Source organism: Cygnus atratus, chromosome 16 (genome assembly GCF_013377495.2).
Source record: "Cygnus atratus isolate AKBS03 ecotype Queensland, Australia chromosome 16, CAtr_DNAZoo_HiC_assembly, whole genome shotgun sequence".
Classification (NCBI taxonomy): domain Eukaryota; kingdom Metazoa; phylum Chordata; class Aves; order Anseriformes; family Anatidae; genus Cygnus; species Cygnus atratus.
The window spans coordinates 9319486-9347290 of NC_066377.1; the positions used below are offsets into that span (position 1 = coordinate 9319486).

Sequence of the window (27805 nt, forward strand, 5' to 3'; positions counted from 1 at the left end):
GTGTGAGCCCTCTCCTAAAGGAAACAGGAGACCTGGTTACCCAGGATATGGAGAAGGCTGAGGTACTCAGTTGACTTTTTTCCTTCAGCTCTTACCGGCAAGTGCTCTAACCGTATCACCCAGGAGGCAGAAGGCAAAGGCAGGGACTGGGAGAATGAAGAAGGAGATCAGGTGCAAGAGCATCTAAGGAACCTGAAGGGACATAAGTTCATGGGTCCTGATGAGATGCATCCAAAGGTCCTGAGGGAACTGGTAGATGAACTTTCTAAGACACTATCCATCACATTTGGGAAGTCATGGCAGTCTGAAGTTCACACTTGCTGGAAAAGAGGAAACACCACCCCAATTTTTAAAAAGGGAAGAAAAGAAGACTCAGGGAACTACAGGCCAGTCATTCTCACCTCTGTGCCTGCCAAGATCCTCGAGCAGATCCTCCTGGAAACTATCAGGTCAGGGGAGATGATTTTCCCCCTCTACTCTGCTCTCATGAAATCCCACGTGCAGTGCTGCATTCAGCTCTGGAGCCACCAGCATAAGGGCATGTAGAGCTGTTGGAGTGGGTCCAGAGGAGGGCCACAAGGGTGATCAGGGGGCTGGAGCACCTCTGCTGTGAAGAGAGGCTGAGAGACCGGGGGAAGTTGAGCCTGGAGAATAGAAGGCTTCAGGGAGACCTTATAGAAGCTTTCCAGAACTTAAAGGAGGCCTACAGGAAAGATGAGGAGGGACTCTATGAGGGGCTGTGGTGACAGGACTAAAGTTTTAAATGAAAATAGGGTAGATTTGGGTAGATAGGTAGATTACCTATCCTTCCTTTCTGCATGCTGTTTGAGGGACACTACAGCTGGCTGTGGATGTCTGAGTGCTGTTACTTCCCTCATAAAATCAGTTGGGCTCTGTGTATAGGTGCTGTGAGTGGCACAACCTCAAACTTGGCAGCTATGAAAAAGCTGTGCAATAAAAGGAGAATGCTGTGCTGAGAGGAGACAGTTCCCATTTTGATCTGTGTTCATTAAAGAACAGTTCTTTTTTTCAAGCTTATAATACAGAATATGTTTGCAACTTTTTTTTTCAAGAGGAAGAGAGAAGTCAGAGGATAACGCTGAAGATTAGAAAGGCTGTGAAAAATACCAGCTTTTCTGTTCTCAACTGCTGGTTACTCTGAAGGATTAACAACTTTGTAGCTAGAAAGTAGATGTTTTATGAATCAGTTTAAGACAGTCTTCGCAAGGAATAGATTTCTGCAAGTGGTGGCAACCTCATGTCCTAGGCCTAGTGGTGCATAAGTTGCAATACATGAAGTCCTTCCAGACAGCAGTATAGATGAGCTGTATGGAAGACAGGGCTGTCGTACCCAAGGTTTGCCATCTGGTCTCTCTCTCAGCTGCCTTTCAACATGTTGGCAAATGCTCTCATAGTTTACACATCATAAATCTGTCATTAAAGTAAATAAGCACCCAGAGCTCCCTGGCCATGTTTCAGAGGTGCCGGGCTCTGCTTTTTCAGGGGCTGTCAGTGGCAGAGCAGCAGGGCTCTTCCTTGCCTGGCTTACGACTGAGTAGTGGTGGGACAAGCGAGACACCTGCCCCAACGGAGTGCCACTGCTCCGACTGTTTCAGCTGCTGCTGCTGTTGAGGCAGATGAGTGCCCAGCCAGCACTCCTCTCCCTGCCTTTTCCAGCCTCCTCTCCTGCTCCTTGGTCAGCACTGCAGGCAGCTAGCGGGGGGGGAAGGTGCTGTGGTGCCACTTTCTGCCCTTCCTTCTTTGGCAAGACAGAGCATCACCCAAAGTCAGGAGACTTGGGGGGGAGGTATAGGGGAAAGGGAGAATGAGAAAAGACTCAGGAGTGTCAAAGAGCTTCATTTTCCTCACAATAGCAGCCACTGCAGAAAATGCTGGGGGCCAGAAAGTAGGCACTTGCTCCCGTATCTTCCCTGCTTTCAGGCAGGAGGAGGCACAGAGCAGCTGGGGGGTATTCTGCAGAGTATGAGGACACAATAAGAGGGGGTTGTCTGGGGCATCAAAGCAGGCTACTGTGCTGCTGGAGCCAGGGAGATGGATGTGTGCCACAGGCTGTCTCCCTTTGCTTACAAGCAAAGATTTTAATGAGAGTCATGTAGCAAAAATTGTTCTCTGTTTTGGAAACAGAGGCTGGTGTCACCAAGGTGCAACACCTCTCTTCTCCTTACTTGCCCTGGCTGTGCTTTGAACAAAAGTGGGGTGAGAAATTCCCCAGGGAATTACATTTGTGATAGTGACTGACAGTTGTAGCAGGCAGCTTCCCTTTCTTCTGCATGTGTTGCTCTGTAAATCATCCAAGAGTTACAATCATTAACTCCTCTCTTAGTGGGATTCCCAGTTGTCAGCACATGACCCATCTCCTCCATCGTCATTCAGCAATTGTCAATCACTGTCTGTAATTTTGAGGAAGGAGAAATTGCAGCTGTGAATAAATTCTCAAAATACCAAGTCTATCCAAAGAATTGAATAGTCGCGTTTTACTGGACAAACACGGACATTCCCCCCCATTCATTTGGACCTTTCTGTGTCCAGGATCTGTCTGGGTAGGAATGAGGGTACCTCCCATTGTGTTGTCTGGACTCTCACGAGACCTGTCTTTTGTGTTATTTAAAGGTGTCTGAGTAGCTGAGTAGTTTCATCTCAAGGTGCAGACTTGAGTTTAGAACGTTCTGCAAACTGAGAAGTTAATATAGACAATATTCTGCACCTCACAGTCCCAATTATTTATTCTGCAGACATTCATGCTAGTAGAAAAGTACAGCGAGGTATGCACAAACCTGTCACCCACTAAAAGAGACTTCTGTCTGGAGAACTTTGTAGAGCTGATGTATAAATCAACACTAGGACAGAGAAAGCTCCTTGATTTAGCAGCCCAGTGTCTAGATTGGCTAAGTGGTTGGATTAGCAGCTATTGGAGTTACCATAAGGTAATGCAAGCTTCAGCAGGACTTGAGCTTCAGCTCACATCCCTCCACTGTCTCACAGGCTATGTACCTTCACCCTAGAAGAGCCAGTTAAGTTGATCTAGAGGGCATGTGAGGACACAAGCCAGTTTAGGAGCAGAGTTTGTATTGCAGTTGTGCTACCAACTTAGGGGAGGCAAGCCCCAGCCATACTCAGGATCATACCTGCAATCAGAGTATGTCAGTGTCAAGCAAGACAGCATGGCACAAAGATCTTTAGTGCCAATATGGCAAAAAACAGTGGGGTGAGGAGACGCGTGCTTAGGTTAACATGACAACATGGAGAAGCCAAAGACAAATCAGACCATAGAATAAACCTTGTCGGAGCCCATGACAAGCATTTGGGAATTGTAATCTCTAATCTTGGATGAATACCACCTGGAACAGTTCGGCTGTCTTTGCCCTTAGCTGTGGGAGCTCTGGGTTGAGGCAGTTCAGCTCTGTTCAGACCACACTGCTGTGCAGGCACCATTTCAAACTCTTTTTTCTCTCTCATGCAAAATGATGCAATTCAGCAGCAGTTTGCCATTTAGTCATGGGACTTTAAAACAACCAAATAACATGTTGAGGCAAAACATAATGTAGGGAGAAAGAGAAATATTCCAGGCAATCTAAAAATGTGGGTGTTAAACATGGTATTATGTATCAAGAGGGAACTACCAGCCTTAGTTAAGGTTTCGTTAATGCATTTTTATCCAATTGTGGCTGACTATAAAATAGCATTGGTCTAAAAAAATTATTAATACTGAGTTGACAGTGGTTGCCCCTTTTGCCAAACTCTGGTAAATGTTGTCAGGTCCCAAGTTTTCCTCCTGTTGTTCTTCAGTGGGCAGTGTTTATGGGATATTGTGTATTGAATCAAGTGAAGCAGTCTCCTATGAACTCCTTCAGAGCAGGCAAGCTGTTCATCTCTGTTACTCTCTCCAGTCAAAACACATGCCCCAGCCTCCTAGAGGTGAGGAGGAGTCCTTGCTAAACTCCTGCTGCTCTCTTGGCACCTCTCTTTCTCATGCCATCATGTTTGCCTTTTGGGGAGCCCTCTCCACTTGCCACGTGCCTGTCTTGGAGGTAAAAGCACTGAGTGCTGGAAAGTCTTGGTTCTGTAAGTGGCTTGCTCTTGGACAATTTACTCTTGTGTTCGTTTTCTCCTTGATAAAATGAGCATTGTACATCCCTGACACACACACACACACAAAAACAAACATGGGACACCTGTGGCTAGTGAATTTCCCTGTGATTTCTGGACATGCAGACTGACTGCCTAGAGCTGTAGGCACTTAACTGAGTGTGGTGATTGATCTTGGCTGGCTTCTGGCTGTCCATCTAGCATCTCCCTAACTCCCCTCCTCAACATGACTGGGGGAAGGGGGTTTGCCCTTTCTTAAGCATGTTTAGAATAAAATAGAATAGTTAGTTGGAAAGGGTATTCAAAAAACTTCTAGTCCAACTGCCTGACCTCTTCAGGGCTAGCTAAAAACTGAAGCATGTTATTAAAGGCGTTATACAAACACCTCTTGAACACTGACAGGCATGGGGCAACAACCACCTCGCTAGGAAGCCTGTTCCAGTGTTTGACCACCCTCACGATAAAGAAATGCTTTCTAATACCTAGTCTGAGCCACCCCAGGTGCAGCTTTGTGCCGTTTCCATGTGTCCTATCATTGGTGACCAGGGAGCAGAGACCAGCACCTCTTGGCTTCCCCTCCTCAAGAAGTTGCAGAGAGCAGCGAGCTCACCTCTCAGTTTCTTTTCTGCAGGTTAGACAACCCAAGTGCCCTCAGGCTCTCTCACAGGACATGCCTTCCAGGTCTGTTACCCAGCTCTGGGTGCTTTCAAGGATCTTAACGTCCTTTTTATACTGTGGAGCCCAGAACTGCGCACAATATTGAAGTGAGGCCATGCTGACAAGAAATATGGCGGGAAAACCTCCCTGGCTGGCTGTGCTGTGTTTAATACACCCCAAAATGCGGTTTGCCCTCTTGGCTGCCAGGGTAGGCCTCTGGCTCGATCGCTGCTGACCCTCATGGGGCAGAGCTGTGAGTGGGACCGGCAGTGCCGGGCCGGAGGCAGCCCCTCGCCTCCCCTCATGGAGGACACCTGTACTCTGAGGAATCTAGGTTAGGGGTGGCATCGCGTTGGGATCCCACCGTAGTCAGGGGAAAGAGGCTTGTCACGAGGGCCATTCTGGCTTTAGGTGAATCTGCCTTGCACACTGGTAGCATTTCTCTGCTGTTTGTAGATCTAAACAACCTAGGTCCTGAAGCTTCACGTGCGTTGGGATTAGCTTACGCCTGACCATCTGTGTAAGTACTGTGTATGGCACATACATCCTTAGCATTGTTCCTGTAAGGCCATTCCTCACACAAAACCCAGCTTCCATAGCTCTGGTTGTTCTTAACGAGACCTGCCATTGGCAGAGTCTTCATCAGATCGTGATGGGGCCCAGTGCAGCTTCAGTGAAACATTGGATGTGTATCACTGGGAATGGTATAGGATGAAGACCACGGCTAAGTCAACAGGCCAGTGCGTGTCTTTGATGTGGACAGTGTGGTTTTTATGTAATAATTTATTTTAATTTATTTGGCCTTGGGTCATGCTAGAAGCAAACGTACGTGATGCAGCAAAACATATGTGGCTTGAACTCTTTTAATTTGATACGTTTAACATAAGTAATTCCTTAACTTATTTAGCAGCATTCATATAAAGCAGCAACCCTGTACACATGAAGAGCAGAGAACAGTATCTACAGTAACATACCCACAAATTTCCTTTAATTCTGCTACATTATTGTCATTTTCCTATAGGACTGCACTTTCACTGCTGTTTGCTTTCCACGTGTAACTTCTAAATTTTTTATTTTTTTCTGAAGGAATTGGCTAAGAGGACTCCCTCCAAGCATCCTGATCACCCAGCTGTCCAGAATGCATTGCAGGCAATGAAGACGGTCTGCACAAATATCAACGAGACCAAGAGACAGATGGAGAAACTGGAAGCCCTTGAACAGTTGCAGTCCCATATTGAAGGATGGGAGGTATGATGCAGGATTAGCAAGCCCTCTGGAGACGATTCACTGCATGGTTTAGCGGGCTGAAGTTTGGTGGTTCATACTGTGTACAGGGATTTCTGATGTGTAAATGTACTAGAAGGTGTGGGTGGCATCACTTTGACAGGTTTAGAATTCAGTGTTTATTTTGGGGAGTGCAGGCTACTGCTAAATTGTAGCAGAAGAAACAGATCATGAAATAAAGAAAGGTACTAGAGCTGGAAAGGACTGAAATTTCAAATGGTCAGGTTTCATTTGAAGGACAAAACTAGAAGATGAAATCAGGAGTGGTCTAAATAACACAAGCTTCTGTTTTCGTTCCTACAAGCCTTTCGTTTTTGTGGGAACTTTGAAAGTTGGCTTTCTGCAGATTTCCTGTATAAAAGGTAAAGGTTCAGTTAGAAAGCAACTAGTATATTTGTATTTACTCCAGTTAAGTTTTCCATAGATGCGTTCATAGCGATGTGTTTATCAGTAGGTGTATCTGTATAGGTGGAAGCATGTACTCTGGAAGAGAGAAAAATAAGAGAGGAAGTTAACTGAGATGTGAAGCTTGGGGACAGAGGAAATCTGAAAAAAGAGCCACCCAGGAGAAATACTGGGAAGTCGGGATGGTGCACAAAAGGGTTGGCAGCTTATCTTGTGATGACTTTAGTTGAGGCCCTTGAGTCAGTGCAGTTGGAAGCCTCCGGGAGGTGCACCACAGGGAGTCAGCGGTGTTAAATGGTCTCATAAAGAGATTGGCGTCGGCATTTAGCAAGACTGACTTTTAAAATATTGATGCTGATCATTGCCAGCTGAGGACATCTTTTTAGAGGTCATATAAACTTCCTCATGTTTGGAGTCTTGGGTGCTCTCCACAAATCTTTTTTGTTTTTTTTTTCTGTCTTTTCGTGTATATTTTAAACCTTGCTCATTTTTTCCCTCAAGGATGTTCTTGGCATCCAGCTAAAGACACGAGAGCAACCCAGATATCCAGCTGTGTATTTATTTTTTGGATAGCAAGCTCAACAAACAGAAAAGGTCATGTAATATTCTATATAGCAGGACTTCCAGAAGCAGTTAAAACCATTTCAGGTTCAGTGCAACTCATGGGTCCTCCAGGCAAGAGGCATGGTTTGAACTCTAGAGCTTGAAACATGACTCTGAAAGTGTCCACGATGTCATAAATGAAGTGGTATCAAACTTATTGCAGTGTTGGGGGTGGGAGATGGGGTACTAATCCACAGCAACGTTCTGGGCCTAAAAATCCTTTTAGATTTGTTTATATGTAACAAAGTCACTTATGTCACTCACCCCAAAAGTTCAAAAAGGGAGAAGTGTTTTTGACTATCAGTAAGCTGTGGAAAGTTACTGAATCTCCTTGTGGCATATTGAGAGGAGGAAAGCTAGCTTTATAAATCACAGATGCAGACTAATACTAAACATGATCACATTTTTTCTTCTGTGCTCATAAAGAAATTTGAAACTGAATGACAGTTTCTTATCTTTTGGTTGCCACAGTGCCATAGTCTTGCAAATTACGACTTTTGTGCAAAGTGCTATGTTAGTAAATAACTGTTTTCAGTTCTTTCAGATGGATTTCACAGTTTGTTCCTAATGAGAAGGGTTCCTAACTCCTATTCTGTGGAATGTTGCAACTGATGAATTAAAAACGTTTTTAACTTAACCATGCAGGGATGCAAACCACAGAGCTGTCTGTAAGAGAAAGTGTGTAAGGCAAATGTCACGTTCAGATTTTCTGTTCATCTGATGGTAATCTCTCCTAGAAAATAGAAAATCTCTTTCTCTATTATCATGGTTTTAGATTCTGAAACGTTTATGTCCTGTATGTGTGGTTATTTACCATATGTACTAATCTGATAAGGCCCATAGCTTCCAGCAGTTTTAGTACAAGCCATTGAAATTGTCAAAAAGAAGTAAACATCAGCTTACTTATGACCAAGTTCTTTATGACTATCTGAGAGGTATCCTGACTCTGTGGAATATGCAAGCAGCCCAACATGAAGCTTGGCAGTAATTTTTTCACTTAATTTGGAACAGGCTCCACCTTACCTAGAGTTTCTGTTTAACCAAACCAGCACAGTTTCACTGGTTTCTGTGATCATGTGCTTCCCTACGACTGTCCCAGTGGGACCATCCCTGACCTATCTTCATCTCATTGCCATCAGCGCTACCCTCAACATTTCCAACATGAGGAACAACATAACATCATTCGACTTCTGCCATGTCTCTTCTTGCTCCCAAGGGTCATCTCTAGCTTCACTAAGAGCAGTAGTTATTTTCTTGAGCATTTGTCTCAGTTCCACATTTTTTCTTCTGCCTTCTCTGCCTAGCAGTCTGTCTCTCCCTCTAATACAACCATTCTCACTATCATGCGCTGGCATCATCCTATCAGTCTCTTTCTGAAACGTATTATAATGATGGGTCATGTTAAAGTAAGCCAAGCCTGGGGAGCCTTTGAAGATCCGCAGCTTGATCAGAGTTTTATTCATCTAAATGAACTCTGCTCAGATTCATCCTTCTGGAATGCACAGAATCCTTGTAGTTGTATTTTATGGAGTAGTCTCAGGCAGGCCAATTTGATTCTGGTTAATCCTTCTGGGAAACAAATAGTAGTTTTAAAAAGGGGGGAAAAAGTAGAGGATGCATGAGAAGTCCAGCTTTTGTGTAAAAAGTTTTTGTTTGGTTAGTGAAGAACCAGTTAATTACATATTGATTATTCTATGGAGTCAGCTCCTCCTCACGAGTCCTTGTGAATTATTTTCACTAAAGAATTGCTACATGAAGAATCCACACATTCTCCCAGTCTGAAATGTTTAGGGAAGCAAAAACCCCATCACAGAACAGCATGAGTTGTAAGATGTGTTAGCGCTCAGGCAGATCAAGTGTTTTGTAATTGGCTGTAATTTGCAATTCCACCAGCTATGATGTTTTCTTTTTTTGCCTGCAGCTTGGTCCCACTTAGAAAGGTGAGAAATCCTGTCTTGTCTCTGAAAACATCAAATAAATCTTACTGCTCTGTTTCTTACTATTGAAAAAACTCTCAGATTGGTATAAATGGGAAGTAGCTAGGCCAACAGCAAACAGAAATGCATCAATGATGTTCAGATACCATAATGACTGGTCTGATGGAAAAATAAAGATTCTTAGATTTTAAGGTGAGGACCAACTTGTATGCTTTGACTTCCTGTACAAAATAGGCCAGAGAATTTTACCTACTAATTCTTGTGTCAGTAAAAGATTAAGTCCAATTACTGATGTCACTGCGCTCCTTGCTTTTGCTTCCTCTGTGTGTCTTTTAGGGAACTGAGTACTTGATGCTGAGGTGCTCTAAAACCTTGATTTCTACATGGGCAAACCGTGTGGGGAACACGCTTCTATGTTATACAGTTGGTTGGTTTCTGTTCCTATTTGTGTGTATATTACTAGGCTTTGGGGTTATATTTCTGATATATAGTGAATTCCCATGTAGATAGTCATGGTCAGCAGGTCATTTTCAAATTAACGAGTGTTCATTTCTGGACATGTATTTCTATAGGTGGATTTAAAAAATAAAAACATATCAGGGCAGCAGAAATATTGCATCGAGCTAGCTCCTGCATGACTAAATCCCCAAAGTACAGAAACACATATGTGCAATACACAAAACTGATGTCCGTACTTGGCAGCCTTTAAAGAACAGCAGACTCCTTGTTAACTAAAAGCAAGACACAGCACAGCTTGCAAGGTTTGATTTAGAAAACAATGTCATTAAAACTTTATTCACACCTTTAGGGTGACTGCATTGCATTTAGAAAGGCTGATTTCAATTCAGTGATTTTCCCTGAATAGATTAATGGTAGCAGACTGCGCCTTCCTGAAAAATATTCACTCATACAATCTCTAAAATCATTCAAACAAATCCTTTTGGGGTGACTTTCTAGATAGAACTGGATTTCATGCCTGTTCAGAGAGGTGTCTTCAGTTTCTGTAAGTGGGGTGAATTACGTTTTACAAGTCTTTTGTGGTATTTGTGAATATTAGAGTTAATGGACCTTTGCAAATCAAGCAGTTTTGTTGATAATGAACGTCATGCAATCCAAAGTCAGTTCTCTTTTCCAGTAAGACTCAAGACAGTGGGTCACATTATCTGACTGACTCCCTTATCTGCATGCCAACCATGGGAGGAACCCACACTGTTACCCTAAGTTATTCTTCCTTCCAACTCAAAAAGAAATGCAAAAAATATGAAGTGTTCCAGGACTGGGTGGTAAATGTTTCTTATGTCTCCATGTGTTTTCCTGAAAAGAAACCTTTTTGTTGATGATCTTGTACCTTTGAAGTAATAGTAGACCAAGGAACTAGTGCCTAGGGTTTAGCCAAACCTATCTTGTTTGGTCAGTAGTGCAACTGAAGAGCAAATTCTCAACTGTGCTCATTCAGAATGAGCAGACACTTGGAATTTGCCTGTTCTGAGAGTGACCCAGGACAATCCCATGGTTGATTTTCATTTGTGCCCAACTGCATTGGCCCTAAAACTCCCATTTCAAAGACTGTGATTACTTTTCCTAGGAATAATCTGAGTAACAATTTGGGGATTGAATGGTTTAGAGTAATCTACTTTGGTTTTCAGCTTCGAGGGATCCTCATGTGATTGAATGGCTTGAGCATCAAGCTCAGTTATCTGCATATCTGCAGTTCAGTGCATATGATGGCTTGCACCTAGCACAGTGTCCAGGACCCGACCTGTGGTTTTCAATGCCAAGTTTCTGACTTGCATGCGTTCATTAGAGCTCTAGAAAGGAGAGCAGCTGCATATACTTCTAACAGAAGAGCTGGAGAGAGAGATCACCACTGAGATGATTTTCCATTGGGATGGTTAATAGTAATTTATGCCACAATCAGATCTACAATGTTAGAGAAATACCACTTTTTTTATTATTATTATTATAAAGCTTTCCTAAAGCCATTGCTTGTCATATTTTGAGTGAATACTTAGGATGCAAAGGGAAGACTAATGGTCTTGAGAGACTCACAAAACAACTGCTTTGAGAATGAAAGATTTTTCTAAGGAAAAATCTCTTGAATCTAAGGAATATTTATCACAGAGTATGAGGATTTGTAAAAGAGTATTTGTAACACAGAAAAGGCATGATGTGTTTAGCTGCAATAAGAAATTGAGGACTTCCTCCTCCTAAGTGCATCAATCATTTGGCAGTTTAATGATGTGCAGATAAAATAACAGAGCTTTAGTAAAAGTGCTTCGTTGTGTGCACACAAAAAAGTGAAAAATAAAAGATCTCTTTTCTGTTTCAGGGGTCGAATCTTACAGATATCTGCACACAGCTCTTGCTCCAAGGGACTTTGTTAAAAATCTCAGCAGGGAACATCCAAGAGAGAATGTTCTTTCTATTTGATAATCTACTAGTCTATTGCAAGAGGAAATCCAGGTGAGTCCCTCTGCTTTTATAATGGGACTGTTCGGAGGTTTTGCAAATGGGAAGTATGGTCAATTACTAATCATTCACTGTATTCCCTGTTGCTATGTAAGGCTGAGTCACAGGTGTGACTTTCCTCTGTTTTTGACTGCTGCTATTGCTTAGACTGCGTGAGAAGGAAATTACTACATGGTAAGATAAATATGCCAGAGATTAATGGGGTCCCCACTCTGAGAAGCACACAATCCAAAGAAAGAAGTTGATACAGTGCAAAAAAAAATCACTAAGTGAGTTCTTACAGCTGGAAAGCTTCCCAGAGCAGATGGATCTCCAGGAGTGATGTGCAGAAGCAGGCCTTGCCAACTTTCTTTGTGAGGTTGTTGTAAGCAGACAAGGGTGACATGAAAAATGATATAAAGCCAAGGAAGGGGAAAATGGAAGACTAGGAGAACATTAGGTGGATGCAGGGCACAGAGGAAAGAGGAAGAGATGATCAGCAAGTTGCTGTTCAGCATTTGCAGCCCACGTGCTTTGTGCATTGTCTTCCTTTCTTATGCTAGTGGCAATTTTTGTATCATTTTACCTTATAAAACATAAGCATTGTTAACACCTACTACTTATTATTAAAATAGCGTTGGCAGTGAGGAAGGCAATTTTCTTCTGCAGCAATTATAATGTACTTCAGTTCTAAAGCTTTTCACCTCCACACTTCTAGTCTCATTCCCATGTCTTGGTCTTTTCTGGATTTATCATACATCCTCTACTATTCAGATTCTCCTCTTCCTTTCCTTCCTGTAATATCCTCCCTCTTCTTCAGTTTATACCTCTTTACTGGCGATGACCAAGCGGAATGGCCAAACCAATTAGAACTTCTCAAAAACTAGAGTGTTTTGTCCAAAGAAAATTCTTCTGTTTCAAAAAGTGGGTTAAATTTCCATTTTTTTGTTCATGGAAATTTTGGAACCATTAAGCTGCGAAAAAAATCATGACACTAGTGTTCATACTTTCTGTGTGAATAATGGTGAAACTCTATAACGTAAAATACAATTTTTAGGTGAAATCTACATTAGAAATTATTACAATGTAATATAAATATTTAAATTAAAAGAAAAAATGGCAATTTGATCTTAAATGGCTTCTAATCTTATCTAATTGAAGCATTCTGACATTGCCGAAATGAAGCACGAAAGAGAAAACGTTATTTTGACACTTTACCAATTTGTCAAAATTCATTCTTTCATATGAAACAGAGTTCAGAAATTGGAGTTGTCTAACAGAAAACTATTCCTTTAAAAAATCAACTTGCTATCTAATCCTTTAATTCTTCAGAGCTCTTAAAAACTGTCTTTCTAGTCCTGTTTGTAGTTCAGGTTAGCCTAGTCCCTCCCACTGTCCAGGCATTTTTCCCAGAATACTAAGATTTAGAAAACAAAATGTTCTGCTGCCTTTTAAGCAACCCTCTGTTTTTGTACAGCGATGTTACTGAGCTACTCTGTAGTTTGGCTTGATTTTGGAGGAGGCTGCTGTAGCACTTTGATTTTCCCAAAGGATCGATATTGTTTATCTTTGTCTAATAACGTAGCTTAGACTGATGAAATGCCCAGAATCTGATTTCCATTAAAAAATGGAATATTTTGTTAAGTCTGCTTGTAATTGCCAAATGAAAAATACATATTTAGGGATTGCTGAGTGACTTTAGTTTTGGATATTTCCCCTGTCTAGCTGCTATTTATAATTAGTCCAGGATGGAAATGAATGTCTATCCAGTTGTGCTGCTATGATCATTTGACCAGCTGCTTGACAAACAACCAACATGTTAGTGGAACACAGATTTTGGAAGAAAAACAAACAAACAAACCAAAAAAAAAAAAACAACCTTCCTTTGTCAGTTCGCAATTCGAAATTGAGTGACTTGGTTCTTATCCCATTTATACCATGCTTGTAGAAATCACTGGAGTTTTCCATGATCAAAAAGTGCAGTCAAAATTCTGCCCGTGATCTTCAGTAAATAGTCAACAATGCAGCCATTTGAATTTGGGCATCATCTCTTCACAACAGCATAAATTAGAGGTAGCTTTGTTGAGACCGTTTCAAAATGAGTTTAACATCAGAATTAGAACTGTGATTTTAGATCTAAGACTGCAGTCTCATCCTTTGCAGAAGCTTTGGGAAGCCTGACAAACTGATGACATAGATTTTTTCAGAGCTGAGTATTGTTTTGTGTTTTTAGTGGTATCATAGACTGCTGTTTAAATTGAATCCTGATGTTAGGAACAATATGTTTCATGTGGGGAAGTGGGCTGAGTATTTAAAGAGTTTTATAAGGCTGCCAGTACAGCTCTTTTTTTTTTTTCCTGACTGTAACAGACGTCTTTAGGAAATGATCTAATAGCTCCAAGCTCTCAGTCCCTGTCAGTCTGATTGGATGTAAATATATGGTCATCACCAAAGGTATATTTGTCACTTAAACTAGTTGTAAAAGGAAAAATTGTTCAGAAAAAAGCATGGTGATTCTCATCGCACCTCAGTTTATCACAAATATTTCACTTTGACAGAAATTTTCTTCCCAGCTGTTTTTTATTGCAGTGCTCTTTGGATCTTATGAGCACCTGGCAAGTTGCCACGGCAATTCCCTCACTGTACAGAGTTTGGACACCTGCCATCTCAAATGGTGATCATTTGACCAGTCATGTTTCGGTTCACATTGCAGGGTTGTTCTTAGATATTAAAGCTCAGCAGGTGTCAGTCGGATAGTTTTAAACCTATTGTAGACACAAAAATCAGATGCCACATGCAGAGACATTGAACACGTGACAGACCATGTGATACCAGCCTCTTTGCATGTTTCATTTCATATTTGGAACTTTATATACCTACCACAAATTTCCCAAAGCTGTAGGCAAAAAGGAGGCAAATGTAACCTTTTTTCAGGTGATATTGCAGTTCTTATCCCAAACCCACATGCAGTTCAGTTGTACTGTCATTTCAGTCAGTTAAGTCCTCAAGAATGTAAAGTTTAAATACATCCCAGTCTTCACATAGTCTTGCAAAATAAGCCCTTTCCTGCTGTACTGATACTGTTGCACACGTATATTTGTGAACTGAGTATTCAAGTTACTTCCAATCTGAGAGTAGCCATATATCATGACACTCTATATTCAAATCCTTTTTTAATAGTCATATCTTGGATTGATTTGTGCTGTTGTGTCCTGTGCCCATTGAATCCAAAACAAGCTGTGTTGTATATATGTTATGCTATTTGCTTATGTGTATCTAACAGTCTAAATCCTAATTGCAGAGTTGCTGGGAAAAAAGCATCTAAACGGACAAAGTCAATCAATGGGTCCCTTTATATCTTCAGAGGCCGAATAAACACAGAAGTCATGGAGGTAGAGAATGTGGAGGATGGAACAGGTAAGAGAAGAAATACTGTCTTTTAACCACACAGAAAGTCCAAATCTTGTGTGGGAAGTTGGCACAAAAGTATTCATCCTTCTCCTTTAATGAAGTCTTAGCTAGTTGTGTAACATCCGATGTCTTCATTCTTAGACCAACTCACACAGTTGAAAGACTGGTCATACTTTCAGGCATTAGTCCTTCATTCTGAAATGACCTTATGAAGAGTTTACGTATCCAGAAGCTTGTCTATTTTTTCTCCTAATCCAAGTTAATTTAGTAAAAGATTTTTTAATTCTTTCCATCCTTTCTTTTCTTACATCTTAAGCTATTACAGCTAAAATAACAGAACTTCTAGATCTTCTTCTAATTTAGAATACTACCAAATATTAGTCTTAGCATCAAATCAGTAGCATGGAATGTGGCCGAGAATGAAATATGGGAATAGCTGTTGCACTATTGTTCTCGTGTCCTGACACAAGCTGGAGGAATTGATGGGTTTATGATTTCATCCACAAAAGTTGCACCAGGCCCTGCTCCTACTGTAGTAAGTCAGGAATTAGTATTATTTCCTTTCACAGATAACATTTAAAGAGTTCCCATGTCCTGTGGACAAAAACCCTGACATGCAATAAGCTAGTGTATCTCTAGAAAGTTCAGCACAAGTAATCCAAACAAGCATCATGGCCTTTTTCAACAATGCCATTGTATTTAAAATATTTTCGTTCTTCTGAGGTGAAATTACAAAACATCACTCTTAGGACTGAAGCTGTAGAGAAGACAGCTTTGTGGGCAAAGTATTGTGCTAGGAATAGGAATATGCTGATCTCTTTGAATGGAACTTCAGTCATTAGTGTGCCCACTGTGGATTTTCACCTCTGGCCTGTCTCTAGTCATGAGAAAAGTTGTCAGGGCTCTTCCAAATATGAGGTTTCACTGCCCTGGAGTCACAGGGCACACTTGATCACAGACCTTTTTTACATAATTTGTGCAGGGGATAGATTTTTCAAGTTGAACAGCGTAGCCATGGATACTCCTATTAATGTTTGTACTTCCAGGGTGGTAAGTAACAGCTGGCTACATGGACAGTCAGTAAGACTGATGCATAAGGAACACCTCAAAAATCAAGCTCTCCAAATAAGAATATTTTAATAAAGGTGTCGCACACTGATCTGATTCAAGAAGCAGGCCTTTTGTTCACAGTGTGTGTTGTGCTTTGGGATTTTACAGCAGATTACCACAGCAACGGCTACACGGTGACAAATGGCTGGAAGATACACAACACAGCCAAAAACAAATGGTTTGTCTGTATGGCCAAGACTGCAGAGGACAAGCAGAAATGGCTGGATGCTATAATCAAGGAAAGAGAGCAGAGAGAGAGTAAGTGGATAATTTATTTCCTAATGCATTGAATGAATTGGTGTAAAAAGGGGAAATGAATTGACATGTAGAAATATGTCTGAGGGAAAAAGAAAAGATAGCAGTTTTTCCTCCATGTTTTGAGAAAGACGTAAAATCTATCCTTAATGACAAGGAAACTCAAGTGATTGAAAACAAACGTTTCTGAATATGTGCAATTTTTATGTTTTTAAATTTTTTTACAGGCTTGTGTTAATAATATTTATCAAATTGTTTTCACTTACCAAAGGGTCAGTTTCTTTGATGCATTAAGTTACTGAAAAAAATTAAACAGTTTTTTTGTCTTTAATTCGTAAATAAGACAAAAATATTTTGTGTGAAAAAGTAAAATAAATACATCAGTAAAATAAACACATGATTTTGAAATAAGCAGAACAGCTCATGGAGAAAAAAAGAGAAATACTTAAATTTAGACTGAACAGTGACAAATGTGTGCAGGTGCTTGTCAATTTTATCTTTTCTTGTGGAATGAAACAAAAACTAAGCTTATCTTAAAATGATGTTGTACAACAAATAGGAGCAGGGTTGGAAAGCTGTGAATCAGTGGGTGGTAAAAGTTCTGAGTTCCTTTCTAAATCAGAAGTATCTTTCACAAGTGAACCTATTTCCCTGTTTGCTCAATGGGAACAATAGTAGCTCACTGCCAGAGGAAATGACATTTCTTTTAAAATGTTCCGTGCCTGACTTTTAGAAGGGGTTCCCCTCTCTGCAGATACCACTCTGTTAAAGATCTAATTGTTCATCCATGCTAGTATTGAAAGAGGTCAGTCTGAAACCCGTTATTAGTAGTATGTTTTCAGGACTTGTACTTGCTATGCTATAATGCTTTAAATTTTTAAAGAACTTTTAAAAGTTTATTTAAGACACTTACAGATCTGTCACTGAAGTTCAATGAAAGCGGAGAATATAAAGCCTTTAATGTCCTTTGCAATCCAAACCTTATTTTTTGTTACAATATTTTGCAGCAGGAAAACATCTAATCTGCTAAACACAAATCACATTGCAGTGTTACGTTATCACAGAACGTAAAATATTTCTAACATAGCTTATCATGTATGAACCCCAATGCACCTTTTGATAATAGCAAGGATACTGCCCTACAAATGTAGATCAAGCATAGTGTGAATTCAAAAGAACTACCTCGATGCAACAGAGAGAATCAGTTTTGATTTTTTTAAAGGAAATGTTTTAACATTCTGAGCTGCTGATCCGTACTCATTGATCAATGCTGCAGTTCTGCATGTTTTAAATAAAATACATTTTTTGGCTCTAAGTTTTACCCTCAGAGTGCTAAATCGTATCTCCAAAAGATCCAGTGAGTCTTCATTTCAGAGTGAGTTTTTTCTTTATGAGGTCACTAGCACTCTGTGGAATTTCCTATGCCTCAAGTAAAATGTGTGAGGAGAGAGAATTTCGATAAGAAGTAAAAAGACTGAACTAGGAAAACAAACCAAATACTAGCAGGGAGCTTGAGAATACAGTTAGGTGACTGAAATATCAGGAAGGGAAAGGAATTGTTCCTTAACAGAAAGTTTGTCAAAGTTTTCCATGCAGTGTTGGCTACTCCAAGTGTTTTTTTCTGATGTTTTTTGTCATGTGGCTTTATGATGTGGCAGCTGATGACAGGAGCATGGATAAGCATGGATATTCTGGCAGACATTCCAGACTTTATTGGAAGATCTCCTTTGGATCCCAGTAATTGAGAAGTCATAGAGCTATCTGTGTTTGGATTAGAAGGTTTGGTGGGATTTCCAATTCTGTAGGACGAGTTGGGTAGAATGTGCTTTTCAGCCTGCCATTTACATCAGAGCCTGGGGAATTTGGTGATGTAAGACCAGCATGAGAAGTGTACTGTTACACAGGCTGTTTTCTATCACAAGTTCATGTTGCAAATTAGCCTCAGCTACATGTGTCAGCATTTGCACTGAATTGGATCAAATCATTAGGGGAAGATGACGGAAGAATAACAGCAATAAACCAGGTGATTTGCAGAGCCAAAACCTGTAGCCACATATCAGACACATGCAAGAAATGCTGTATTTGAAAGACAGAGTGTTGCACAAGGCTAATTCCTGGAACATGCATGTCAAGCCTCTAAAACAAATGCATTAAGCACTTTGAGAAAGCTAGAAAGCAGCTCTGATGTGACACAGAAGACTGTTCATTTGTTAATTTGACAAGTTCAGTATCTTACCATAAAGCAACAGAATGTAAATGCAGTTAGGGTGACCTGCTATTCCCAACGAATATACAGTTTTCATTTTCTAGCCTCACACCGGTCACTTAAACTCTACCTAATGTCAATCTCTGTAAAAGTTAGGCAAGTAAATCCACGGCCAATTCAGACTTCAAATTGATCTTAGAGATGCCCAAATTCTGGGGCTCTGTTTCGGACTCCAGAGTTCCCTAGGTCTGCAAGTGAATTTGTGCTGCCTGTATTCACAAGAGTCCTGGTCATGATTCAGAAACATGATTAGGAGAACAAATGTCTGCCGTGTCTTGCTTCCTGCTCTGTCGGTTAGTTATCGTAATGCACTTAGAGATTTGTATTTTCAACACTCTGCATGTCAGGCAATTTTTTGGTGAGATACAGGAAAGAGGAGTGAAAAAAAAAAAAAAAAAGCACGAGCATAAAAGCATTCAGAGCACTTGTTTGAAACTCAAGAGGCTTAGATCTAGGCTTTTCTCTCTGAAAAGTTCAAACGTGCAGTTTCAGGTCCCCAGCTGAGTCTGATTCAATTTTGGACCTGCACTAGACTATCTAAATCTAATCCATAATTTACATACATGCGCATATATGCCTAGGAAAGGTTGTAGAAAACCAGAGCCAGAAAGCAAAATAGTTAGTTCAGGCTAGAAGAGACAAAGTGTTCTCTGCAGCAAAGCAACTTTTTTGATGTGCTGTCCTCTTACAGCAATTTGCACTTTATTTCTAGGCAAAACTCAATTTCCAGGCTTTTTTGACAAATTTAAAGAATGTCAGAAAATGTGAGTTATGAGGACAGTTATTGCAACATAGAAAGCTATTCTTTTCAGAGATCTTCCTCCCGACTGTACCACTTTGAAAGTTAACATGTGCTATGTGGTAACTCATACAAAGTGGAGGTGAAATTTCTTCTGTATCCAACTATCTATCATTCCTTATATCATTCAGTATTTCTTTCAATGACTGGATAATAGGATTTTCAAACTGAATTTTAGCCTAGGGGTATTAGTAAATAGGCTAATTAAGAAAGGATGAGAAAATAATGTTCCCATCTACCTTTGATTTATTTGAGGATGTGAATTTGATGTCAGCAGTTTTGTATTTTTGGCTTCAAGTAATAGAACACTCAAAAAGTCATCTGCTCTGTCAAGCACAGAGGTGCCTTGAACAAGCCTTATGAAGGCAGTTATTTCAGGGTCAAAAGTGAAATTGCAACAGGAATTCAGTTTCAAAAGGTATATGTTTTCTCTCTCTTTATTTGGAACTTCTCCATGTTCTGTAAACCGTTCTACTTTTGTGCTGTGATGGGCCCGTAAGTTTAAAGCTACTTTTAAAAATTGGGAAGAAAAGCTGTGAACCTCTCTGAGGTGCTACACGCACCAATGACAGCTTTGCACTCAGATCAATAAGTGATCCAATTTCCCTTTTATTTGGAAAATAAACCTCTTCATTTTTGTGTTTCTATCACTGTCTGCTTGGCCTCAGCTTTTGACTTTGAGGAACCACTTTTTTCTAATGCTAAGGGTCTGAAGGAATTCCTGCTTTGTATTCCAGGTTTGAAACTGGGAATGGAGAGGGATGCATACGTCATGATTGCAGAGAAGGGAGAAAAGCTGTACCAAATGATGATGAGCAAGAAAGTGAACCTTATCAAAGACAGGAGAAGAAAATTAAGTACTGTTCCCAAGTGCTTTCTTGGCAAGTAAGTGGCATTTGAATTGAAAAGCCCTTTTTGATAGCAATTAAAAGAGCGGACTCTGAATTTTCTGTGAATGGCATTGTGAGGTCAGATTAGATGTGCTTTGATGGAGCTTAATTGAAAAGGCCTAACCCCCATTACAATTTTTATTAAAATTAATCACCAATTTCTATTTTACGCTGTACAGTGACAGCTTCTTCTATTGTACAGTAACACATAACAGCTGTTTCAAATCCGCCAAAGGAGTGGTAAGAAAAAATACCTTAACTCCCACAAGCTCTGGGCTGTTAGTGGCCTAACCTGTATCCTCTCTTGTATGCAAGTAGATGCTGACCAAATAATGTTTAAATCCAGCAGAACTGTCCTGCTCTCAGGACTGAATATCCTGTTTGCCAGTGCAGCAGACAAAAACAAAAGGTTATCCATTAATTGCCCTTCCTTCCCTGTGGTCTCTGTAATGGCATTTTGTAGGCAGCACTCCTTGTTTACAGGGTGCCGAAATGATGTGTTGGCTTTCAGCATGACAGAAGACAGTCTAATAGCATAGGCTGGTAATATTGCTATATCAAAACCTCTTGTGGAGATTTGGCCAGGCTGAGGTGCCTACAGGTATCCCGATCTCTGACAAAAGCATTATTTTGGCTAATTTTCCAGCCTCTGCCATTAAAAACAAAACAAAACAAACAAACAAACAAAAAAAACCCACCTCTGCTGATGTCTTTTAAGTTGCTTGTTAATGCAGTCCTGGGCAACTCAGTTGAGTGCAACTCAGTCAGTGCAATGCAGTCATGACTCACAGACTTTTCATATCATTCCTTGGGCTTCCCCTGAACAATGCTTTTTGGCTGTGACCTATTCATTTTTTTCAGATATTCCTGCCTAAGGGAGAAACTAAGGAGTGTGCTGGGATGTACTTAGTGGTTTTCTGGTAAATGCAGCTGAGAGTAACACTAAGGCCGCAAAAGTAATTTTTCTCTTGGCCTTTGGATATTAGATAGCATCTAATAATTCAAGAAATAAAATGTGGTTGTAGTGGAAAAAAAAGGCATGAACTACTTCTAACAACCTTAGAAATATCACGTGTTTATTTATAAGGCTGTTTATGGCACTAGTCTGCAAATCCTTTTTCCTAACCACTCTTTGGCTGTACTGGCGTTGAGGCATGTGAACGGTGATACAATCTGCAGTCTGGGAGTTGAAGCCAATATATGTAAATGATCTGCTTGCCATGCTTCTTTTCAGCACTGCACCAAATGGATTGCAAAGCCTTCACCTGTACTGAGCTTGTGATAGAGAGGATCTGTTAACCTCAGGAGGAGATTCCAGACATATCTGATCATATTGCACAACCCTGGATCGGCTGGATTTTCCGTTGTATTTCCTGAGTAGAAACCTTGCTGTTCTCAGTCCCTTACTTTCAGGGGAAGAGCTGGGAATAGTGTCTTGACTGGCACGCTAGCTGAGAACTCAGCATGGCAGTATGAGAAGTGGGGATGCTCTCAGTTATACTGAGAACTGCTTAGAACAAGATGAGGAAACAAATCAAGTTTTGCCATTCACTTTGTGAGTTGATGCTTTTTTAGCAAGTCTAGCATATGCCAAAAAAAACCCACCCCTGAATATTTCTGGATCACACACTTTACAGTGTTTATAAAACTGTTGGAGCAAATGATGATTGATTTTGCTTATGAATCAAATACCACGGAAGTCTTAAAGTAGCTTTTAAGAAAACCATCCCATAGTGCTGAAACGTCAGAGCTGTGAGAGTACATCCGGTTCTTTTGTTTTTCCAGCGCTCAATTTCAAACTTTAAGATGACTGCCTTACATTTAGAATCCCAATAAGCTCCAGGGACACAGGTCCAAATGAATGACGCAGGAAAGCTAAGAGGTCAGCAATGTTCTGCTGCAGTTTAAGGCAGTTGCTTAAGTGCTATAAACTGTCATAGACCTATTGCACGTGATGGAAAATGTACAGCGACTGGGCATCAGCCTGGGCACCTAACATGATTATGAGCAGTGGCCAGCAGGTCTGGGATGGGGCACTCCACAGGGTGTATGTCTTGTATTCCCAGTAATTGATGTGGAGGACTATTCTTCTCCTTATGCAGTTTATACTCTGTGTTTCAGCTTCTAAAAGCTTTTAGAAACAGTTCAGAATCACTGAGAAATTGAGAATGAGCTTTCCTTCTGAGATACGGGGCCTGACTCATCACTACAGTAGTCTGGCTTTAGGAGTTTTACTAAAATCTGCTGGTTTCCATGGGATTCCCCTCGCACAGCTGAATAGATTCTGCTGCTTTTTCTACATTATGACAGTTACAGAGTAGCCCCTCAGCAAACCGAAGTTTTTGTTATTGAAGTTGTTGTTGCTGTTATTCTAAAGGCAAGATGTAAATACTACCTACAGCTTAGATGAGTCAGTTCTGATAAACATGAAGAGACTAAAAATACTTCATTTAGAGCCCACAGTTGGAGGCATGGATGCTGGTTTTGATAAGCAGCAATCCTCTGCAGATTGGCAAGCACCCAAGTGGTTTATTAAACTCAGATTTCCCATATGTTGTGCTACTTTTTATATTCCTTTTGTTCTTTTTTTATGAATTTAACACATTTCTAGTGTAATTAATAATTAACCTGGCAAACAACTCTGATCCCCCTAGGGCTTTGACAGTAATTGCAATGTCCATTTTTCTGTACTTACTGTTTCTAATTGAGTAACATCCTACATATTTATCCATTTCTGGCTTCTATTCTGCCCATGTGTGCTACTCTGCCCCTCACCAGAGAGAGGTTTTATTTCATGCTGCTTATGCAGACAGACCTAGCACCTTTTGTCTGTAAATTAGAAGCATCATTTATGTATCTCACCAGCAGCAGCTCCAGGAAATGGCCTTAAATTAACCTGTTAGGGCGACTTGTGCTGTTCTGTGCTTGAATTCAGTGAGTTTGAATCTTCTGTCCTAAGTCTTATTGTGATTCCATTTAAAGCCAACACACTTACAACACTGAGGGGGAAAAGAATCAGGGCCAGTGAAGAAAGGTGAGCGTATGTAATGAAGTCAGACCATGAACTCTGCTTGGATGGATAGCTTGGATTGAAGTAGCTGTTTTCTCTTCTGTGCATAAGGTTTTTAAGGTCATTAGTTAATCTTGCTTTCCTGCTCCCCTTCAGATGTCTGCATAAAGTAAGGATCGGCAGCAGCTTTATAGATTCATCAAGGTCTTCTTTCCTTTTGTGCGTCTGTTAATTATGATGACCTAAGGGGAGTGTTGGGAAAAGTCATGAACAGGAGATCTGGATATTCTGCAGAACATTTCTGCCAGAAATGTACGAAATTGAGCCGCACAGAAGAGTAATCACTCCTCACAACAGTTTTCACACATGCTTCAAGGACGGTGTCACCTGTGGTTGGCTGGGGGCTTGCAGATATTTGTCTGCTTATATTCAGAGAGAAAAAGACAATTGTTTCTGTTCTGCTTTCCTTTGCAGTGAGTTTGTATCGTGGCTCACAGAGATTGGGGAGATAAGCAAACCTGAGGAAGGGGTCAACCTGGGACAGGCACTGTTGGAAAACGGAATTATTCATCATGGTGAGTGCTCCATGCCATAAAGAGATACCAGATTTCAATAATGCCTTGGAAATGAGGGTGGAAAACTGACTGCAGCTGTTCATATGATGTTCGAATGCTTTTCTGTTCTATACCCATCAAATGCTCAGTTGTTAGTGACTTTTGGGATTAATGGCAGTGGGCAAATTTATGTCATGAAAACAAGACTCACTGGGTATCCTAAAAGCATTTATGCCTGCAGTTGCTTGATTTCTCTGCAATATCTTTGTTGTCGTGTACACAGACTATATTAGGTATACATTCATTTATGTTTTGTGTGGTTGAAAATCTTTAGTGATCATTAATACAGCTTTCCATGTGGGACATCAACAATACAAATAAAAGTTCAGCAGTACTCTCTTAGAATGGAGCACAGGTAAAAAGGAGTGAGAGGCTCCAGATGCTGGGTCGTTCTTTCTAATGAGACTGCTTGTCTGAGAGAGAAGAGATGATGGAAGGTTTCTGTGGGATTTGTTATTTTCAGCTCATTTTGCAGAAGTCTCTCTCTTTAACATAGCAATGCATTATATTTCTTCATCGTACCCAGCAGATGACCTTGAAGTCATGTAGCGGTGGGTAGCACAGGACACTTGTTTGAAACTTTTCTGTGCCATCTGCCTTTCTACTAAACAAGGACTTTCTCCAGATTATGTCCTTTAACTTCAGGTATCTCCTGCTCTTTCCTGCTATTTTCACGTTTCAGTATGCAGACAGAGCAACATGTTCATATTTTATTTAAGCAGCAAATGTCCCAATTTCAATTTTCAGGTGAGTTTAGCTGCAAAATGTACTTCAAAGGGATAAGGCATATAGGTCTCAAATCACCGATGGTCTGTATTTCCATACAATCTCTTGGAAACCAATTTAAATAGGGGAACCATTTAATTAGGCTAGTATTGCTTTAATCTCTTGGTATCACATCTCCATAAACTCGTCTTTCAGGTGACAACAACACTATTAAGAAATAATGTCTATTATCTTCTTTTAATTAACACAGAGAAATCTAATATTAGCAGCATGATAATCCTTCATACGCGTACACTTTTACTCCCAGTTACCTAGACATACTTTCTGGCACATTCAGACTTTGAAAGGCCAAAGACTGGAAGGAATTTGATGCTTACTTAGGTAACAAAATAATTTTTTTGCAAAAATATGTAGGGAGAAGCCTATCATGTCACATTCAACTGAGATTTTATATGCACGAGGTCACAAGCATTGAATGCTTTTAAGTACTTGGCCCTAACTCTGGCTCTGGAGAACTGGAACGCTCTGGCTTCAATGCGTAGGAATCCCCCTTTGAATGAAGGCTACTCTTTTGCACTCACACCCTTACTTGCCTAAATTCTGAATGTGTACAGTTGCACCGTCAGTGCAAAAAGCTCTCCTGAGACTTGCTATTTCATGAGTGTTTACCCTGCTGCAACTTCATACTCTGACCCTTTCAGCAGTGTCCTCTTTATCTAAACACAAATTTACAGCTCAGAGGAAGTTGTGCTGTTATATCCACTGCTTCCCTCATTCAAACACACTGAGCAAGGCACATCTGATTGGTTTTAATGTTACCTTTACTTGGAGGTCCTGATGTTACTGTCCATAATGAGAGTTATTGCTAGACATTAGAAAGTATTTGCAATGCTGCATTTAGTTAAGGAAATACCCCTTGAAATCTCGATAAATCATTATAAAAGAAAGTTTCCCATTCTGTGTCTCCTCACGTATCAAGAACTTAAAACTTAAGCACCATCATGAAGCCCTTACCCCTCCTCTATATTAAGCAATATCTTTTATCTTTTGATTTCACTTGGCATAACATTACTGTCAGGTGAAAACTGCTGATCTTTCAGCCTGCCTGAGAAGCAGGGCCATAGAAGATTGCTGAGTGGCAGAGTGCTGAGCTCTGTGCATTTTATCACTCCATTTCCTCTATCTCCTTTTATTCTGTCTTTTTTATCTGGGACTGCTGATGTGCAAGTTCTGGTACCTGCCACAGACAGTACAAGTGATCAGAGCCTCATCTACTGTGTGCTGTCCACAAAAGACCAAAAGACACTTTCTGCAGACCTGGTTCTCAATGGGTTTCAGAACACAAAATCCAGAGCAGACAGACTCTCTAAGAAGTCAATAGCTAACACAGGCTAGAGATTCAACATATAGAAAAGTATATGCACCTGATCCAGCAAATCTTGTTTTACTCTGAAAAATATCACAAGTAGGAATCTTCATGACATATTCACAGACCGGCGTGTCTTCGGAATTTCTGGTTTTTGCCTTCTAAGCAATCGCTCTACCCACTCTGCAAGGGGCAGACTAAGTCTCAAACTGAATCCTGGTACTTCTGAGTTGGTCTAACCCAGTGCAATCCCTTGTCTCAGGTTAATCGAACTCAGTCTAAGGTGCACCTTAAATAGTATAAATCCATATTGTCTCTCAGTTCATCAAACACTATGCCTATACTGTGAAATACTGCATCCAAAATGGTAAAGGGTGCTCCAGCACAAAGGTGTAGCCACGGTTTTGTTCCATTGGCAAAGGCAGAAAAGATAATTGTGACTAAGGTACCCTACCTTCATCTGCTCTCTGCTTGGGTTACTGTTCTCTAGATCTCCCCCTTCTTTACGTAGTTGTAACTGGTCTCCATTAAGTTAAGTTGTGAACAATGGCATTTCTACACAGGGTATTGTAAAATCTGGAAGATACTTTATTGCTTATTTTGAATTCGAATATTCTTTGGAACCTTACAGTTTTCACTTATTTATTAATCAGTGAAACAAATAGTTTCTACCACAAATTACTATCTCCACTATGAGGTTTTCACTTTAGAAATAGTTTACCTTAGAATGGAGCCAGGATAAACCTATGTCCAATTGGATATGGACTTCAACCCTCTTCTGATTTGATCCATTGGATAAAACTGTTTGAAACTGGGTATGTTTTTTTAACCCTTCTGATTTCAGCCAATGCTCCTTTTGAAATGGTTGCTTATCACACTGCAATGTCTTCTGTGTGCTTGTCTTTATAGCCTGTTAGTATATAGCATGACCCAATGAATTTTAAGCTAGTCTACTGTAGAATAGCTATTCTGGTTGAAAAAGCAGTCTTTCGAAGTGCTATTTAATTTTTAGAAGGAACTCGGTACTAAATACAAGGACATTGGTAGAAGAATACTTCTAACAGCTGTAGTTCCTCCCACCAGAATACTCCCTGCTTTTGGAAGTGCAGAACTTCAGGCAGCTGCAGAAATGGCTTTACTGCTGTGATAACTGTTGTGGGAATTTGCAGGCACTTTATTCAAAACTCAACAAAAAAAAATCAGACAACCTCAATTGCCTTCACTAGGGTCATTTCCAAAGCTTTACATAAATTGAATCTGATGCAAAGGGAAGAAATTTCAACTTTACTGGAGCCATGGTATTATAGGAAGCTGCTTTTGTTAGTGATTCAGAAGTGCACAGAAGCATATAAATCCACAAGGAGAGATATGAAAAGTTGAGTCTTCTCTTCAGAAAGAGACTGATACCAGTTAATCTCTAGGTACAAAAGTACCAGCTGGCCTATGAACAACATAGCAGGGGAGAAAAGACTGATTTTAATTATCATGCTGATGTTTTAGTTTCAGATAAGCACCAGTTTAAGAATGAGCAGGTGATGTACAGATTTCGCTATGATGATGGAACGTATAAGCCAAGAAGTGAATTGGAAGACATCATGTCCAAGGTTTGTTACCATTCTTGTGATTTGTATAAGAACCCTCAAATGAGTTTCGTCTGCCTCTAAATGCTGGTGAACTGTTGGATAGGAGATCCCTAATGCTGTTTACCTTTGTTGTATTCAGCTCTCCATACTAATGCCATAAGAGACATTCAGTCTAGAGAGAGGAAGCAGAGCTTAGCCATAAATAACAGTACACTTGTGACTGCACCCAAGACTGCTTTTTAAAATCCTAATATAGTTAAAAAAAAAAAAAAAAAAAAAAAAGAGGGTCTGAAAAAAATGGTAGGCCATAATGCAGAATGTCTGTTGAAAATGT

The 27805-nt window shown here is 40.4% G+C and overlaps 1 protein-coding gene across 4 annotated transcripts in view; it reads left to right on the top strand.

Moving 5' to 3' along the window:
- PREX1 (phosphatidylinositol-3,4,5-trisphosphate dependent Rac exchange factor 1) overlaps positions 1–27805 on the top strand; it is a 172430-nt gene that overhangs the window by 91162 nt on the left and 53463 nt on the right. For 2 of the 4 annotated variants that reach the window (XM_035548097.1, XM_035548098.2), the window contains exons 6-12: positions 5851–6012; positions 11323–11456; positions 14743–14858; positions 16071–16220; positions 20020–20167; positions 23657–23757; positions 27389–27492. In XM_035548097.1, coding sequence (XP_035403990.1) covers positions 5851–6012; positions 11323–11456; positions 14743–14858; positions 16071–16220; positions 20020–20167; positions 23657–23757; positions 27389–27492 — 915 coding nt within the window. The remainder of the gene's footprint in view (positions 1–5850; positions 6013–11322; positions 11457–14742; positions 14859–16070; positions 16221–20019; positions 20168–23656; positions 23758–27388; positions 27493–27805) is intronic. The other 2 variants (XM_035548099.2, XM_035548100.2) reach the window with 1 other exon arrangement.